Here is a 19,501-nt window from a genome sequence, read left to right on the forward strand (position 1 = left end):
AAGTTTGAGATATGTTTAATAGGAGAACTGTAGAGAGTAAATATATATCTTTAAAATATTACTTTATCCAGGTTTATGATAACTCATGATAAACTAAACCTCTTCAGTTCTGAAGGTGTCGCTTATTTTGTTTCCTTTGTGTTTATTCTGGGAAGATTATACCATGGTAGGACTTGATACGTTTCCAACAAATTTAAATCAGATGTCCTAATATTACTCCATGACCATTTAATAAGTGACGTCATGCATCTCGCTTTTAAACAGTTGAGACGATGTCGACGGTATCGATTGATAAGGTTTTGATTTAGTTCTTTTATGTGAATCACTCATGTTACTCCACATATTACAATTTACACTAAATTTAATCTCTTAAAGATTTCAAATAGTTTCATTCGAATCCATCCTTACAGATCGCTGGCATAGGAACTGTTCCAGTCTCTTTGGAACAACTCCTCAAGATCGTTCCTCAGTGCTCCGGCAAAGACAAAACCAATTCCGCCGGTGGAAATAAAATAATCCGCAGACCAATTAGATGTCCCTACAAACCCCGTGGACTCGGTAACTAGATATTTGTTGTGGTTCACTCGACCAAACGGGACTTTCTTCTGCGCAGGAGTAAAAGACGGAACCCGGAACATACGAACCCTAAAAAATATTATTCTTTATAAATAACGTATGAAAAAAAACATCACCCCAAACAGAAACAAAAAAACTAATCAATTCATACGTTATATTTTGAAAATCTGTTCTTTAACAAACAAAACCCGGAATTAAACAACAACTTCAATGAAGGATGAAATAAACTTTAAACCTGATATGCACTCCAGGAGCGACTCCATTCAGGGCCTGGAGAGATCGGAGATAGTAGAGCATGGATGGAATAGTATGATCCCAATCACTGAGAAGTAACTCAACCTTAACCTTTCTCTCTATCGCAGCTGAAATACAGATGGATATTAAAAACGTAAAAGTTTTTATGAAATCGAAGGAGACCAAATAAATCTGTAAATTTTTATTTAAAAAAAAACATTGTTTTATTCTCTTAACTTAAATATAACATAAAATATCAAACATTTAAATTCCTTAACAATGAAATTTTTCCAAGTTTTAAGACACAACACTTAATTAGCTTGTCCAAATCTAGGTTTGTAAGATTATGTTTATAAAAGGTAATGATATAAGCAGATCTTTCTTAATATTATCGTCCCTCATAAAAAGCAAACATGAAATAAGATTAAGATGTATTAGTTCTAAAAAGGGGAGGAAGGCCAACAACAACAATTTCTGATCCGAGCCACATTCTCCTTATTTTCTCGTCCGAGCCACCTTGAAATCCTCGTCCTTTCAATATCATTTTTTTAAAGTGTCTAATCCTCCCAAATAAACTATTTTTAAAGAATCGAGCTACGTTAGGGCATAACTGAAATCTCAAATGCTTGTAAATCGAAAAAAATTTAAATAAAATTAAGGTTTTAAAAATTTTCATATTTTTTTACACGCATGCTAAGATAATTCTGGTGTAGAATGCCGCATATAATTCCGAGTTTATAGAACTTCAATCTTTTTTGATAATTATAGTGAAAACCATAGAATTATTCCAGGTGGTTCTATGGGAAAAATGATAGGCAAAGGTCAGAGGTATGCCAAGTATTTTGCTATTTATTTTACATCGCGAAGGTTAGCCAAGGATGCAAAAGAGATTTAAGTTTTACCTAAATAAAGTTTGACATCATTCTCATGGGTTTGAAGATTCCAACATGATATAATCATTGCAATACTTTAGTATATCCAATTTTATGCCCTAACATGGCCAGATTTAAAAAAAATCGTTTAATCTTCAAGAATTTGAAATTTTTAAACACATACTAATCGAAGGACGAGTATTCCGAGATGGCTCGGACAAGGAAAATGAGGAGAATGTGGCTCGAATGAAAAATTGTTGTGGCTGGCCTTCCTCCCCTCTTCTAAATCTTGTTAAAAAATTATACAAATGCGGGAAATTTTTAAAGAAAATCCGTAGAATAATGTAAAAGTTTTAATCACAACTCGGTACTCAAATTCCATATTGGCAGTCTACAGTCTACACGGTTTAAGGTAAAATGAAGTGTTTATTGAAATTTTAAAATAATTCTTTCAAACTTCAAAAAATTATGATTTTTACAGTTATTTTTTAAAAGAGTATGAGTTTTATATCAGTAATACCTTGCCTCACCAGATGGACTAATAGATTGAGTGCTCTGTCGAGCGTCCACAGACTAGTACAGATTAATGTACAGAGGTCTATGAACAGTGACATACCGAAATCGAAAGTACTGCAGAGTTTACCTGTACTTGAAATATCAAGCAATGGAGAATATTCCAGTCAAAATATTCCAATTAAAGAAATTTTGAAAAAAGGGAATAATAAACTTCATCTCAGGAAAGAATAAATAATATTTGTAATGAACAAAATAAATTTGATGTATAGATTTTTCAAGTGCTCAAGAATCTTGGGGAAGTGTAATATGAAGACAATTTTTAAATTTTATTAGTGTTTTAGAAAAATTTAAAAATTCATACACATAGCATAACATATTTTTTAATTTATTGAGTTTTGTTGTATTTTTTTATTTAATCTTTAATCAGAGATCTACGATTGTTTGCAAAAGTTGAGAGCAGTAAGTTATGTGCTATCCTACCAAGACCCCAGGCTGCTTGTTTTATACTGGAGATGGAGAGCATAAGACTGATCTGTTTTAAGGAAACCTGCTTAATGCTGGATAACAAATCCGTCCTTCAAGATGAATTCTTTCAGCATATCATGGCAAGCTTGTCTGGTGAAAACATAAAAACCACGGAGCCTAGTTCCTTTCTAAATCTTTACCAAACCAGTACAGAGAACGTCGAGTTCGCCTATAAAGTGCTTGAGAGCGCCTTGGCAGTTTTAGTGGCAAAGTATGATAGATATATCAGTATCATAAAGCCTGCAGCAGATCTCCTGTCTGCTAAGATAGCAGCAGATCCACAATCTGCCTCTCTCAGACGTATGCTAGCGATCAAGAAGAGCTTAGGAGTATTCGAACGCAGTATAGAGAATATGATTCGGATGCTACAGGGATTACTGAGTAAAGATGAAGATCTCATTGGTCTGTATTTATCTGAACATGAGAGAAGGGTTGGGCATCATGAAGAGGTTGAGGTACTCCTTCAATCCTATCTAGCAGATCTAGAGGATATGCTGACGACGATTCGGAATATCAAGTCTAGTATAGATGACACAAACCAGTATATTAACGCTCATCTAGGTACCTTGAGAAACGAGATGATCAGCTGGAGTCTGTATATGGAAATGACGGGTGTTTGTATGGGTGCAGGTTCTCTAGCTTCTGGTCTTATGGGAATGAATTTAATCCACGGACTAGAGGAGAATCCGTACGCTTTCTTCGTATTCACATTTGGTATGACGGGATGCATGCTTCTAGCATTTGCTCGGTTCCTCACATACTACAGGTCACTTTGGGAAGATACATCAAGTGCACATAGTTTCAAGGTTATAAAGAACTTCATGATGTACGTTGAAACGTTAGAGGAGGAGATGAGTGGGGGGAAGAGTGAATTATCAGAGAAGGAGTTCAAGGACGCATTGAACAGGATTACAGGAGACAAGGTTCCAGAAGAAGAAGCTGAGTTCATATTCAGAATGTTTGATAAAAACAAGGATAGAAAGATTGATACAAATACAGAACTAAATTTGTCATCTTCTGGCGATCGTAAATATAAGAGAAATAACTAGATTTCAACCATCATTAATATTTCTATGTATACTATGTATACTGAATAGTGAATATGTATATATCTTAATATTATATGACTGCTTTATTAAAAATAAATTATTGTTAAAAACTGTCCAGAAGCGTTTCTTCATATTTTTCTCGTCATTGGTAAAGCATCATGACTATTTCATTGAGAGTAAACACTTTAAAATTTTAATACTTGATATTTATAATTGTAGTCATTTCCTCATGTCCGAATAAAAATGTTTACAGTTTAGCGTAAAACTAAACTGAGAAGTCTTTGCATAATAATAATTTCTGAGATTCTAGAAATATTATCATAAATTGTATTTTTAGTTCAAACTGTTTAGTTTACCGTAGAATAAAAAATAAATAAAAACTCTCCTCTTCTCGATAGAATAATCACAATTTTATTATCTTAAGACTGTCTTAAGCTTACCTTTCCGTAGTGCATTATCTATGACGGGCCAGAACTGTGTGTGGGACCTGTATAGGGTTGCAGGATAGTAATCCATCACAGCAACCCGTACAAACTCTTTAGCACTATCTATAGTCCGGAGAATGGCTTCAATATCACTATCCCGGCCTTGAGGACAGAACGGGGGCGGAGAACTTGAAATAGAGACAGAAAGATGAGAGTTGAGGACGGATACAGGAGTATCCAGGTTAATCTGGGTTGAAAGAGAGTCTGGCCAGGATTTAGGAACACTAGCTCCAGGTGCACCTTTATACACAATTAGATAAGTTTAGCCTACATGAATATTTAAATCTTGGTAAGCTAGTATAATTTCCTACCTAGAGCCCAGTAAACATCCCAGATTTTACCCATATCCTCCGCTAAACAGGGACAGTTCTTTACAAGCACACCTACCTCCTTCACCTTGAATTATAGTAGATTCAGTTAAAAGAGTTAAAATGTAAGATAAAATAAGATGCGGTTTCAGATAAGACCACTAAAAAGACAAGACAAGACAAACAATATAATGGAGTGGATCGGAGAACTAGACAACAGAATAAGGAAGAATCAAGAATAAAAAATAGACAACGAAATATAGTGAAGGAGTAGATTGGAGAAATTAACAACAAAATTAATGAATCAATTAAAGGGCAGACAGTGTCATTTTTTTCTAGGTTTAAGGTTATAGTAGTTTTATTATACGTTTTCCTGGAGTAGAAATGCATAAGACACTTTTGAAGAGAAACCACAATTGAAAAAATTTAGTTCTTAAAATAATAAACCTTGATTTCTAATTAATGCTAGATCAAACGCAGCTTTTAACGGTACCGTTGTGAATCGGGCATTGCTAACTTTGTATGGAAGTTCAATCGACGTTACGGGTTAACACTTAAATACTAGATTGCTAGGTTTCCTACAGGACCTGTGTCAGAGATCTCCAATCAAAGTTAGCGGATCCTACATAGAAATGTTTCCGATCCACTAACCATAGTTTAGTATGAAGGATTCCAGCTCCAACCAACCTGGTAAAATTTAAGCTTCGAACCCTGAAAAATAGATTTCAGTGAAATTAACCTCTTAAGGTTGAGAGAAAATTTGAAAACTAATTGTTAATTAATTAATTAACAAATTGAGAAAATTAGTTGGAAATGATTAGTGGAATATCCCATTTATAATATGTTTAATCTATAGAAATGTTCCATCTTTAAACTGTTATTTTATGAAATATTAAACCAGAGCTGAAAACTTTAGAATGTGATATCCTTAATCCTGATCTGTTAATTAATCTGGAGATTAAATTCATGAGGAGAACAAGCAAAATTTAATCTGGAGATTAAGAAAAAGAGTGGATCAAGCATTAATCCAGATATCCACCATACAAAAGTTCCCAGCTCAGATCAAACTTTTGGGATAGTCCCATCTCTCTATCGTAAAGTGACTTCACTGAGATAGGGACTTACAATTTGTTACAGTGATATGTTAATGTATCATCTGATCCATCCAAGAAGTTTAGCTTCTATAAAATTTTCCCATCCATGAAATATTTATTCTTTAAAATAAACCATCTAAAAAATGTCCAATACAACATAGAATTTCCCATTAATGATTTTTTCCTTCTTTAAAATTATGTATTTATAAAAAAATACCCATTGAAAAAATATGGTTTCATTTCTTAACTAAACGAACCTTGCTCCGACAGTTTGCTCCAGATCCTCTGTATCTAGGTTTGGTTCTTCAGGGTTGGGTTGATTTTGTGCTATCCATAGTTCTAACCCTTTCTCCTTTACAGCTAAAATAGAAACTTGTCAACAAAAGTATCTTCTCATCAATCTTAGAAGAAAATAAATGACGTTTGATTGCTAGTTTTTTATAAACTAACCTGATTTAATATTCTTAAATATATCCTCTCCTTGCCACGCAGATTCATCCTCATATTGTATATCCTTACCCCTTAAATATATCAACATTTTATACTTTAGTTCCATCTCATACAGTGAAAACTAGAAAACAGTGGAATTCTTGTCACCTTTGGAATGATTTGTAGTTCGCAACTGAACTTTTTATTAAAAATCGATATATATATACTATATATGTCTGTTGCAACAAATGTAAATTACACTTTTTTTGCATAATTTCTTGATTAAAAAGAAGAACTAAGAAAATATTTCTTTCACAGTTTTCTGGGTTTCTGAGAAGAAAAGTTTTTACTCTAGAAATTAACCACTTTCTTACGCTTGTTTGCTTTTCATACCACTAACAAAAAGCCGAGTGCCGCAGATTGTCCGTTCATAAAATAACGAACATATCTTTTTATCATGCAATGCCTGTAGATAAATGCTTAAAAGTCCCACTGTGAATTGTTAGAATGGAATCGGAACTCCAAAAAGGAGTATCAGAATGGAATCGGAACTCCAAAAAGGAGTATCAGAAAGAAATCGGAACACCAAAAAAGAGTATCAGAGTGGAATCGGAACACCAAAAAGGAGTATCAGAATGGAATCGGAACACCAAAAAGGCGTATCAGAATGGAATCGGAACACCAAAAAGTAGTATCAGAATGGAATCGGAACACCAAAAAGGAGTAATAGAATGGAATCGGAAAACCAAAAAGGAGTATCAAAATGGAATCGGAACTCCAAACAGGAGTATCAAAATGGAATCGGAACACCAAAAAGGAGTATCAGATTGGAATCGGAACACCAAAAAGGAGTATCAGAATGGAATCGGAACACCAAAAAGGTGTATCAGAATGGAATCGGAACACCGAAAAAGGAGTATCAGAATGGAATCGGAACACCAAAAAGGAGTATCAGAATGGAATCGGAACTCCAAAAAGGAGTATCAGAATGGAATCGGAACACCAAAAGGAGTATCAGAAAGAAATCGGAACACCAAAAAGATGTATCAGAATGGAATCGGAACGCCAAAAAGGAGTACCAGAAAGAAATCGGAACACCAAAAAGATGTATCAGAATGGAATCGGAACACCAAAAAGGAGTATCAGAATGGAATCGGAACACCAACCAACCTATGATTTGATACCTCACATGACATATTTTCTTTGATTTAATATTTTGGCCATTTTTTAAGTCATAATTTGGTGTCACAAAGTGTCGAATTGGTCCCCCCATATTTTTACATGTCTCTGTAGAATATTTCTTGAGTTTAAGTTTACCTGAGAGTCCAATACATTCCTGCTAGTTCTATTCTACTCTCGGAGATATTTAGAAGTTCCTAAACCTAACCTTTGACAGATAACGATTTTTTTTCTACTAAACATTTGGAAAAAATCCCTTTTAGCTAACAAATGAAACGTTACAATCCCCCCCCCCCACAGTGGTTCTAGAAGCCGATTTCGGGGACATTTTACATATCAGACTAAGTTTTAAAAGTTTCAAATCTGCACATTTGCAAAAATAAAATGTGTATCATAAATTTTAATTTTTGATTTTTTTTAAAAATCATAATATTTTAGGAAATATTTTTGCCATCAAATCCTACTACTTTTTATCGCAATTTCGTAATAATGATGAATTTTTCCAAGGCATATACTATTTTTAAGGAAATGTTTTCTAGTTTTAGAATCTTATATTGTTTAGTATTGTCCTTAACATGGCCAGATTTTAAAAAAATCGTTTAATCTTCAAGAATTTGAAATTTTTAAACACATACTAATCGAAGGACGAGTATTCCGGGATGGCTCGGACAAGGAAAATGAGGACGTCCTTCTCCAAACATTAAAAATGAAAAGTATTGTTCATAAAATCCATTTATGTAAAATATAACGACGAGAAAGCTCTGAGCTTGAGCTATGTGTATAATGACTATGTTTATGTTTATTGTAGAATATAAAAGAATATGAAAGAATTAAACTCTAATTAAACCCATTGAATAGTTTTTACTGAATAAAGAAAAAAGAATTTCCATTAAAAACATTAAATACAATAGAATTCATATTGACGTCAACCTTTTCGTTTATTCAACCTGAAGAAAGTAAATCTATTTTCAAAAAGGACAAATCGCAGGCCGTGTCTGATGGCATTTCTGGTCCTTCACAAAATTTGGCCATTGTGTTCAGCTGTTTAAAAAAAAAACGCAAGGGACCACATTTCATAAATAGTCATACATAGTGAGACATCTCTTTTTCAGCTTGACCCGGCGCACGACGGAAGTGGTTCACCCACGTCGACGTGGTTCAACTAAGTCTCGCTTTTCATAAAATCTGGCCCCAGTCAAAACAAATACATCTTAAAATCTGAAAGGTTTCCTTCCAAGCTGAATACGTTGACTTTCTTAGAACTGATGAATTATACACAAGGTTCTCCGGGATAGATTCAACCAGGGAGATATCACAGGTATCAGAGCAGGGAGGTGGAGCTATCTAGATATATAAATATTTCCATAGGTTTTGAAATGTGAGGAGTGTTCTTAACCGTACTCAGTTACCCTGAATTGTGGGCTCTTATAGAAAATTTGACATAAACGTCCAAAGTAAAACATAGTTAACAAATACCCAAAATTAGTTTGATATAATATTTTTCAATTTCAATTTTATCTTGATAATATTTGATAATATTTATGAAAAATCCTACCGGGCCGAGTAAATCTGGATTGAAAGCAAGCCTATGATTGAAGACAGGAAGAAGAACAATGATGATGATGAGGATTAGAATGATACTGATGGGAAAGTAGGAGAGCTTACAGGGTGTCCCAGGTCTAATCATGGAAATAATTCAACTTAATAGATGTGGAATTATAATCTTTAACAAAATCACGTTTTTGACAAAATATTATACATCCAGGTTCACAAAATAATAAAATGTAGTCAGGCGCGTGCATCAGGGTTTAGAGGTTAGCCCCACACGCCCTGAAGAGTAAAAACTAAGATTTACAGGGGTTATTTTTCCTTTGATGAAATACCAAAAAGGGCTAGCCCCCCCCTCCCCCTGTTGGAAAAAATCCTGTATACACCCATGAATGTAAAAAAAGGTAGTTTTCGAATTTATAACGAATATTTAGCACATTGAACGTTTAAATCTAAGTTTGAATGGATTTGTAAATAGAAAAAGTTAAGGTTTAATCTAGTCTGCTCAAAAAGATGTCAAAAATACTAAAATATGGTTTTCATGGGGAATATTTGAAACACAACGGAATTATGGTAAATAAAAGAATACTGTTGAACAAAGATCGGGAATGATCAGTCCAAAAAACCCATACAGTGGAGAAGATATTTGGAATTATTTAGGATAAAGTTTTAATTCCATATTTAGTTAGCGCAGTGTGATTTGATATATTAAAAGGAGTGTTCACGAAATATAAAGGTAGGAATAAGATTATCCAATCATGAACTGTGTATGCTTGTTACTACTGTTATGTCTATCTGATGATTAGGGTTTTAAGTCTGTAAAGAATGACTTCGAAACATCGAAAAATGCAAATATCAATTTACAATTGCAGCATGGTTAATATTAAACCCCGTTATATTTTCAAGAACATTCCTTTTAAAGGGACTGTTTTTGTAATTTCAAGTGACCCTCTATTCCAGCGTTTTTTTTAAAAAGAAACCAAAAATGAAAATAATCGATTTTAAAAGAGAAAAAATTGAAAGCTCATAACATTCTAGATCTGAAAAGCTTTAGAGGGTAACGTTGTGAATCTGACATGCCTTCTATAGATGGAGAGTCATTTGAAATTAAGTTTACAGTCCCTTTATGAATAATGCTTGTTGAATGTGTTCTCCCTTGTATCGGAGATACTAAAGTTATCCTCGAACACGTCGATAGAGTCGAAGGAGAGAATCCGCGAGTTCTTCTTTTTCTGCTTCTTCTCCAATCCTCCGTTCATCAGGAGGTTTTTAAACCCCATCCTGGTACAGTTAGAAGAGTTAGTATCTTGCTAAGCCAACACAACGCTACTTATTTTTACGAATGTAGTCACATCAAATTAGTCTTTCTGAACATTGGCAAACCTGAATCCTTAATTTTGGAAAATATTAAAATCCAACCATGATGAAGCAGCAATAGCTTAAAGAATGTTTTTTAGGACACACTTTAATGTTTTACTTTAATGTCAAATTTTGCTCGTCCACTTGGTTCTTTTGTCTAGTGGGTTGTTTTTAACCATTGACTACATTTATGTTATCCTATTCTAAATATGTCTTACATTTATGTTATCCTATTCTAAATATGTCTGTAACTGCAGACTACACCTATGTTATCCTATTCTAAATATGTCTGCAACTGCAGACTACATTTATGTTATCCTATTCTAAATATGTCTGCAACTGCAGACTACATATATGTTATCCTATTCTAAATATGTCTGTAACTACAGACTACATATATGTTATCCTATTCTAAATATGTCTGTAACTACAGACTACATATATGTTATCCTATTCTAAATATGTCTGTATCTACAGACTACATCTATGTTATCCTATTCTAAATATGTCTGCAACTGCAGACTACATCTATGTTATCCTATTCTAAATATGTCTGCAACTGCAGACTACATATATGTTATCCTATTCTAAATATGTCTCTAACTACAGACTACATCTATGTTATCCTATTCTAAATATGTCTGTATCTACAGACTACATCTTTGTTACCCTATCTTAAATACATTTTTAACTACAGACTACATCAATGCTAACCTATCAAAAATACATTTGTATCTACAGACTACATCTATGATAGCCTATCTTAAATACATTTGTAACTACAGACTACATCTATGCTACCCTATCTTAGATACATTTGTATCTACAGACTACATCTATGCTACCCTATCTTAGATACATTTGTATCTACAGACTACATCTATGCTACCCTATCTTAGATACATTTGTAACTACAGACTACATCTATGCTACCCTATCTTAGATACATTTGTATCTACAGACTACATCTTTGTTACCCTATCTTAAATACATTTTTAACTACAGACTACATCAATGCTAACCTATCAAAAACACATTTGTAACTACAGACTACATCTATGCTACCCTATCCTGAATATATTTGTAACTACAGACTACATCTATGCTAACCTATCTTGAATATATTTGTATCTACAGACTACATCTATGCTACCCTATCTTGAATATATTTGTAACAGACTACATCTATGTTATCCTATTCTAAATATGTCTGTAACTACAGACTACATCCATGCTACCCTATCCTAAATACATTTGTAATCACAGACTACATCTATGCTACCCTATCTTAAATACATTTGCAACTACAGACTACAGATATGCTAACCTATCATAAATACATTTGTATCTACAGACTACATCTATGCTACCCTATCTTAAATACATTTGTAGACTACATCTATGCTACCATATCTTAAATACATTTGCAACTACAGACTACAGATATGCTAACCTATCATAAATACATTTGTATCTACAGACTACATCTATGCTACCCTATCTTGAATACATTTGTAACAACAGACTAGATCTATGCTAACCTATCTAAATACATTTATAACTACAGACTACATCTATACTACCCTATCTCTAGTACATTTGTAACTACAGACTACATCTATGCTAGCCTATCATAAATACATTTGTATTTAATTTATCATATATATATATCTGCATCTGCAGACTACATCTATGCTACTTTATCTTAAATATCTCTGTAACTACAGACTACATCTATGCTACCCTATCTTAAATATATCTGTATCTACTGACTACATCTATGCTACCCTATCTTGAAATATCTGTATCTAAAATTACTTTAATGCTACTTTATCTTAAATATATCTGCATCTGCAGACTACGTCTGTGCTACTTTATCTAAACTTATTCTGCAGGCTGCCCTATCTTGAAAATATCTGTTCCACTTTTCCTACAGAATATATTTCTAAAAACGTTAATTAAAATTTCATACTTATTCTTCTCGGGGTTATCCTGTGTTTTCTCCATTCTGCATTATTAATGGTTTATCTGAAAAACCTTCAAATTCTAGAACGTGTTTATTATTTGAATGGTGGACTGAGTAGCTCCAATATTAAACTACCACTGGTAGGTTGGAACGGGCAGACTCCACTCAACCCTCAAGTAGGGTTTACGAGGATCAGAGTAATGAAAACTTAATAATTACAAATATTACGCAACAAATTAAAAAAATAATCGATGGGAAAGGGGGGTTCCAGAGGGGAAACACTGTATGTAATCAAAAATTTGGAACACAAAAATTTAAAACAGAATTTTTCGCATTATACCGAAAAAATTTCAAAACATCTTATAAGTATTGGAAAACCTCTGAGATATGCAGCAAATTTTCCATGCACAAAAAAAGGTAAAATAACAAAAAAAAATTGATATTAATTACAGGTGACAAATATCTTTTTATTCCATTATAAACAATGTTTTTAACAAATTATGATCTGATTTCATCATGCTTATAAGTACTGTACAAAAATTCAGATTCCCCAACAGCCAAGGTCAAAACATTTTCTATTGACATGGTATGTAGGTTTTTTTTATAATGGGGGGGGTTAACCATTGACTACATTTATGTTATCCTATTCTAAATATGTCTGTAACTGCAGACTACATCTATGTTATCCTNGGGGGGATGTTAAACTATATTTTTCTTAACAAGACATTGATGTGTAGTTTATAAAAATTTTGGAAATAGTGGATAAGCAATTTATCATTCATACATTGATACAATTACACATTTATACACTTATGAATTTATAGAATACCACGATCATCATGGATTGTACATTAATCCAATTAATTTATATACATGCACATATATATTTAACTTATAACAGCCTCACCGTCGCAACTAGGGATTAGGGGGGAAGGCGCCCCTTACAATTTAATTCAGTAAAAAATGAAAGAATTTTTCATAACATAATTTTTTTGCGCCCTACCCTTGCAAACCCTCTAGTAGTGCCAATGGAAAGCTATAAATATTACAATACAAGATATGAATCATCACAGCAAAATTAGCAATACTAGCACAATGGAGAGGGTCTTAAGTGAATTAGAGTTATATAACATCGGAATTAACAACAGGAAGTGTAGGCTGAAAAGAGATGTTTAAAAGATCAATTATTTCAAGGTTCAGATCAATTGACATGTAGTTTCAGATTTCAAAACAAAAACTTTTGAGCGAAAAAAGTGCAAGGGACAAAAATACTTCCATAGTTGTTAAATAGCACCAACCAAACCAAACCGATTTAAAACAATATTTAGGAATTTCTTAATAATTCTACAGATTCAATTCTAACATTGACGAACTTTAATACAAATTTGTTAATTCTAAATACTAAATTTTACAGCGAGATTCCTATAAAATCTATTGGTATACCTCCCTATATGGTTAATACTGGATTTACTTCTGGGTTAAATTAAGTTGTAAAAAGATATGAGATTTTTACCGACATCCATACGCGTTCAATTGTGCAAAGGTTTTAACAAAAAAGTATATTTTGTTGTTATCAAGTTGTGCGAAATCTATTCTAAAGATTTAAAGGCTTTCTCCGAATCAGTGAAAATCCGTTAAAAAAATAAATCCCAATAATGATGCATAAACACTAAACTTATATCAAAAGATATCAACTTCACCTTGAATCACACTTTTAATAAAAAGTTTTAGTCATTAATAGTACTTATAATAAGATCCTTATTTTTAGTAGTATTTAACTTTGAGAATACATAAATCGTGCTAGGTGTAAATTTTGTGAAAAGGAATAGAGTCACTGCAACAAACTCAATATTTTTTAATCTCTATATCGTTGTAACCTGATGGTGTAAACCTTTAATATTTCAAACTTAGGTTTTTTATCCAACAGTATACATACATAGTTTGCAATGTCAAAGGTCTACGACATTGAGTAGCGAAGATAGAGGGGTTAGCAAATCAGAGTTTGTGACAAATACTCAATTCCTTTGAGTAATTTTGAGTAATAGATGTTTCATTTATAGTATTATTCTTTGCTTTGGAGGCATATTTTTCAGATTAGTTTACTGCTGATATCCTTCTCAGATGGTCTGACATTTTATTTCTTCTTTTCAGATGATAGTCTGATTTTTACTTCTTCTTTTTAGGATGATAGTCTGATTTTTACCTCTTCTTTTCAGATGATAGTCTGATTTTTATTTCTTTTTTCAGCTGATTATCTGGCATTAGGTTTATTTGTTTCTGATATCATATCTGTTAATCTGATGTCTGTTCTTCGAGTTTGCTAATCTGATGTCCGTCCTTCTGAGTTTGCTATTCTGATGTCTGTTCTTCTGAGTTTGCTAATCTGATGTCTGTCCTTCTGAGTTTGCTAATCTGATGCCTGTTCATCTGAGTTTGCTAATCTGCAGCCTGGATAAGGTTTGAATCTACTTCTATGTAAACTTGAGATATACTAACGGGTTCATCCTGTATATATATGATATCAATTAGTAAAGTATCAAAATTGCCAAAAAATCATAAAAATACAAGGTAGAATATTGTTCGAGTACAATCTTTAATTTTGCAAGGCTATTAAATTAAGAGGTATTTTCTGGTCAAAATTTGGGGAAAATGCTGAAAATGACATGGTGTACTTGAAAAAGGTCCCAAAATTTTAAGATCCCATTATTAAAAAATATATAAATACATCTTCACATAAAAAACAACCCCCCCTAAAACATACTCCAGTTGCGCCAGGTTACGCTATATTTTTCAAAAATCCTATTCTCAACACTGTTAAAAACAGGAAAATTCCAATTCTAAATTTTACAAAGTGAATGAGCTCAATTCTATCTACGAACCTGTGATTGTATAATTTCAACAATAGATGTCTCTGTTTCTATAATTGAAGTGTCAGTACAACCTGACACAATGGATTCCATCTAAACAAAAAATATTATGAAAAAGTGCGGTCTGATACAATAGTTAAAATTAATATTAAAACACTAAACTTTCAGGTTTAGCTTTAATATAAATAAAGTAAGACTCTTCCTGAAGGAAGAGAAGTCAGGTAAATCATAACCAACTAATCTATATTTTAAGGTTCTCGACGTCAAAATCCATCTATGATGAATCAATTATATATCTAGTCCCTGGTCAAAACAAACATTAGGCAAAACATTTAAACCCTTACTAAAGGAACTGAGTTGTTGCCACAAACTCAAATGTTCTCATCCCTATATCTATGTAAACGGATGGCGTAAATGTTAGATATTTCAAACTTAAACTTTTTGATCTAACATAATATATAGTTTGAAATATCAAAGGTCTACAACATCGTGTTGCAAAGATATAGGCATGAAAAATTTAGAATTTGTTGGAAAAACTCAATTCCTTTATCTTGAAAACATAACACTATTATTTCTAAGACCTTAACCACGTGAAAATTCTGGTCACGGCAAAACTATTGTTAACACTTTTTATTGCAAATTAAAGGAATTTTTAACGTTTTTTGAGGTAACCCTTTGATAACAGGATACATTAATATAACTAAAAACAATAAATCTGAGTAAAAATTCCGAAAAAATACTCTATAAAAATTACCCAATCGCGATTAGGATCTGCTAAAAAGACCTAAGTGTGCCAAATTTTAAGAAGCAAAAAAAATGTATTACTAACTTATAATAAGATGAAAAATTCATGCAGTTTAACTATAAAATATAGTTTTCAATCTATGGTTGAAAATATCTCTCTTAAAAAATCTATTCTATTTAAATATTTCCACAATACCAGACACATTTAGGTAGAGTACATATATTCCCGGACTCCAAAAAACTAGAATAAATTAATATATTGTTTCAAAAACTAGCTTGGGTTTACGCAGGGTAGAATAACAACGATAAAACCCCAAACCTTATTAATTCGGAAATCTCTATTACATATTAGATTGATTTTTATTCTCTTAGTTTTTAGGATTTGTCGCCGATTACACCGATCCAGTATAATAACAAACCAATGATACTTGATATATAAATTCAATATAAATTAAACAACTGGCCTGCATCCATTCTATTCTGGGTTCAAACAGTTAAATTCCATTTAACTTGACAAATTAACTCATTTCAAATCAGTTAATTATTCAAATAGAGACTTTCGATTTCAACTGTGTTCTCTGGTTGAATCAAAAATAAAAAAGATTTGTTCTAACCTGAACAGACTCTACAGGAATCATATGCTCCTGCTTGTAGTTGAGTAGAGTAACTGATCTGTGAGTATCTAAACCCTTTTTCCCTATGGTTGAGTACGGAGTACTCTGCGGAGAAGGAACATAGATCTGAACCCTCTCATCACTGTTGGTTATACCCCCTAGATCAGGGGGTGGGGTACAGCTTACAGCAACTACGTCCGCTACGTCAGGGCGGGAGGAGTGGAACCGGGGAGCGGAGTAGGATATTTTACCAGGAGTAGCAAGGTTACGGGGCTTGTCTCTTAAGATGGAAGGAAGGATACCGTCCTGTGTATCTGATCCTAATGTAATGTGTATTTATTAATATAAAATAAACCACACTTTTTAGAGGATTTTATCGCTGACATTGGGGAAATAAATGTGTTTAAGAATAAATACATTGATTTTTTCGAAAGAAGAATTTTTTTAAATGGCCAATTATTTATCTTTGAAACCCCCCTCCCTCCCTCAAAGTTGGGGTTACTTCTTTAAAATATATAACCCTAACCTATAGTTATGACTGTTACTCCAGGTGCATCTCCAGTAGACTGGGTTCTTCTGTGGGGAACCTCGGTTCTAAAATATGTCTATTATTTTAACTTTTTATGGAAAACCATTTCTTAGAAGAAATAAAGCTAGTATATTTGCAATTCCATGACGTCAAAAACTTTTTTATTTAAACCTGTAAGGTAAAATAAAAGGTATTTCTCAGCATCTGTTGGATATTAATATTAATGATAACCATGATTAAAAAACGATGGAAACCTTGAAACAGGCTGCAGCTTTTCCTCCTCTTTCATCTTAGGACCTCTTTTAGAAAATCCATTACTTCGTCTAATGGATTGAGTGGTTTTTAATTGGGACGGCATCTTCGTAAAAACCTTCTCCGACATGAACTTCTTAAACCTCTCCGCGTAGAAACTTGGTCTGTGAACAGACACTGTATCTCCGTCGTGTATCAGAGATTTCCAGGTATGTTCTAAAACGCGGAGCAAAACAATAACATTTGTTCAAAATATTGGATAAATTAAAATGCAACCATGACAAATTCATAATTTCGAGGGAAACTACTAAAAGACTTAAGGACTACTGAAGGGACAAACTGCGTGAAAGTCAAAGTAAAGGACAATGTGCGGAAAATGTATAAGTTTGAAGAACGGACTGCGGCAATTTTTGAAGGACAAATTTTGGATTAAAAGATAACATTATTCATTTGCTTTCCTAGTTGCTTGGTTATTCCATATGACTGTAAAATATCAATTATTCCTAAATCAAACCAAGAATAAAGATAGATAATTTTCTTTTTAGTTTTAGGCACATTTTCTTTTGAATTTTAGGAACATTTTCTTTTGAATTTTAGGCACATTTTCTTTTGAATTTTAGGAACATTTTCTTTTTAATTTTAGGAACATTTTCTTTTTAATTTTAGGAACATTTTCTTTTTATTTTTAGGAACATTTTCTTTTTAATTTTAAGAACATTTTCTTTTTGTCAAAATTTTAAATTCTAAATAATTCTTAGGTTTCCTATGAAAAGAAGTAGATTTTCTCCCTTGCTATTTTTGGCCGGGATTCCGCCCCATGTCGTTATTCTATCCGCCGTTTCGCTTTCGTCAACCATGTCCGCCATAGCAGCATCGTCAACCTCCGCCGTAATTGATTCCAAGGCAGTTGAATGCGCAATTAATCTCTGCCGCTGTTGCATAGATCCAACACGTTCCAGCATTCCAGGTCGACGAACACGTTCTTCTCCATCATCACTGTCTCCACTGGACCCGTACAGATCATCACCGAACACGGAGACGGGTTTCTTCTCCGAGGATTGAGGATCAATGACATGAACTCCGAGAAGAAGAGAATAATCCATGATCTTTAAGCTCTCCAGTGCTCGGCAGTCCCTCTCTATGGTATCCATGAGACAGGAAAGAATCTCCTGCTGTAGATGAATTCCGTCCGGATACATTTCAAGGAAATCTAAATCTTTATAAGTTGGGTGAGCTTTCTTCCGCTCTTTCCGGTCAGCTTGTCTTCCGTAAGTTGAACCCTGGACAAATATGATGAATCAATATGTTGACAAGAACACGAATAAAGAAGTATCAATCCTACCTTAAGGTCGAATTTGTGATGAATTTCCAGCCCTGAGGGGAGCAGATTCTTCATTACAACTATTCTCACATTCTTAGTGTTACCTAAACAATGTTTATAATTACAATCTATATATAAAATTGGCTTGTCTGTCTGTTTGTTTGTATCCAATAAACGTCAAAACAGCTGAACCGATCGGGCCCAAATTTTGTGTGAGACCTCATTGACCCCGGGAAGGTTTATAAATGATCAAAATTTTAAAAATTTGCGTTTAAAAGTTTTTTATTTTTGTAAAATTCTGAAAATGCGCGAAAAAATATAGACGATGAGCGCGAAGCGTCCTAAAAGCCTAGTAACGCTAAAAAAGATTAAAGAATAAAATTAAAACATGGGAAATGAAATTGAAGGTAAGCGATATCAGAGAGAATTGAACAAAAGACACTAAAATATGTCTTAATATTTCTCGAATGTGAAGGACAACTTCTCAGGGGACTTAAAAGCACTTTCACAAGTGAACTTTTTCCCAAACAGATATTTTTTAAATGTTAATGGAGACAGAAAGAAACTTGAACAGTTTAAAGGTTTAGTTTAGAAATATCCACAAAATGCGCCACAATTAGGAGCTATATAATAAATTGTACATTTGAGAAGTTGCGCACTGAACTGGAGAAAAAGCCTTAGAACTTTAGAAGAGTACCGAAAACCTGCCAAACCAATAAGAATGAATAAAATTTTAACCCGGGAGACACTTCACCCTTCAGTAGATCATTGTTAATCCTGACAAAAAATAATACTTACATGAATAACAGTAGAATCCGAAGAATTTTGGCAAGAGTGTCCTAAAAAGCAGGAAATCATATTCTCAAAAGTTATGGGGAGGATATTTTGAAGCTTCTTGAAGGTAGTGTTTATCGAAATCGTAAGGAGGTGTAAGTTAATACATTGTTAAAAAAACTTGATATCGGAAAAATAATTTTAACGATATCTTTTTCAGGCTCATTTGACACAATGAAAGAGCAAATTTTTCAAAACTG

At 33.1% G+C, this 19,501-nt stretch overlaps 3 protein-coding genes across 4 annotated transcripts in view; 1 reads left to right on the forward strand and 2 right to left on the reverse strand.

Annotated features, from left to right (window-relative positions):
• LOC111705186 (phospholipase D3) lies at positions 1 to 17,203 on the reverse strand. Its single transcript, XM_023477655.1, has 13 exons — positions 17,192 to 17,203; positions 12,147 to 12,202; positions 9,971 to 10,096; positions 8,823 to 8,946; positions 8,498 to 8,611; positions 7,406 to 7,464; positions 6,110 to 6,180; positions 5,917 to 6,019; positions 5,153 to 5,276; positions 4,569 to 4,653; positions 4,213 to 4,497; positions 812 to 938; positions 1 to 645 (listed from the first exon to the last, which is right to left on the reverse strand). Exons 2-13 carry the CDS (start codon positions 12,179 to 12,181, stop codon positions 405 to 407), a joined length of 1,494 nt encoding a protein of 497 aa, XP_023333423.1. The 5' UTR covers positions 12,182 to 12,202; positions 17,192 to 17,203; the 3' UTR covers positions 1 to 404.
• Positions 1,990 to 3,773, forward strand: LOC111705194 (mitochondrial inner membrane magnesium transporter mrs2). The gene is made up of 3 exons (XM_023477668.1): positions 1,990 to 2,094; positions 2,178 to 2,419; positions 2,626 to 3,773. The coding sequence occupies exons 2-3, from the start codon at positions 2,181 to 2,183 to the stop codon at positions 3,770 to 3,772; spliced, it is 1,386 nt and encodes a 461-aa protein (XP_023333436.1). The 5' UTR covers positions 1,990 to 2,094; positions 2,178 to 2,180; the 3' UTR covers position 3,773.
• Positions 14,369 to 19,501, reverse strand: part of LOC111705171 (phosphatidylinositol 4-phosphate 5-kinase type-1 alpha) — a 12,047-nt gene continuing 6,914 nt past the window's right edge. For both annotated transcript variants that reach the window (XM_023477644.1, XM_023477636.1), the window contains 9 exons: positions 19,266 to 19,306; positions 18,489 to 18,571; positions 17,910 to 18,426; positions 17,605 to 17,649; positions 17,149 to 17,362; positions 16,892 to 16,959; positions 16,366 to 16,685; positions 15,020 to 15,100; positions 14,369 to 14,645 (listed from right to left, as the gene is read on the reverse strand). In XM_023477644.1, coding sequence (XP_023333412.1) covers positions 14,577 to 14,645; positions 15,020 to 15,100; positions 16,366 to 16,685; positions 16,892 to 16,959; positions 17,149 to 17,362; positions 17,605 to 17,649; positions 17,910 to 18,426; positions 18,489 to 18,571; positions 19,266 to 19,306 — 1,438 coding nt within the window. In that variant the 3' untranslated portion in view covers positions 14,369 to 14,576. The remainder of the gene's footprint in view (positions 14,646 to 15,019; positions 15,101 to 16,365; positions 16,686 to 16,891; positions 16,960 to 17,148; positions 17,363 to 17,604; positions 17,650 to 17,909; positions 18,427 to 18,488; positions 18,572 to 19,265; positions 19,307 to 19,501) is intronic.

Source organism: Eurytemora carolleeae, unplaced genomic scaffold (genome assembly GCF_000591075.1).
Source record: "Eurytemora carolleeae unplaced genomic scaffold, Eaff_2.0 scaffold2, whole genome shotgun sequence".
Taxonomy (NCBI): Eukaryota; Metazoa; Arthropoda; class Copepoda; order Calanoida; family Temoridae; genus Eurytemora; species Eurytemora carolleeae.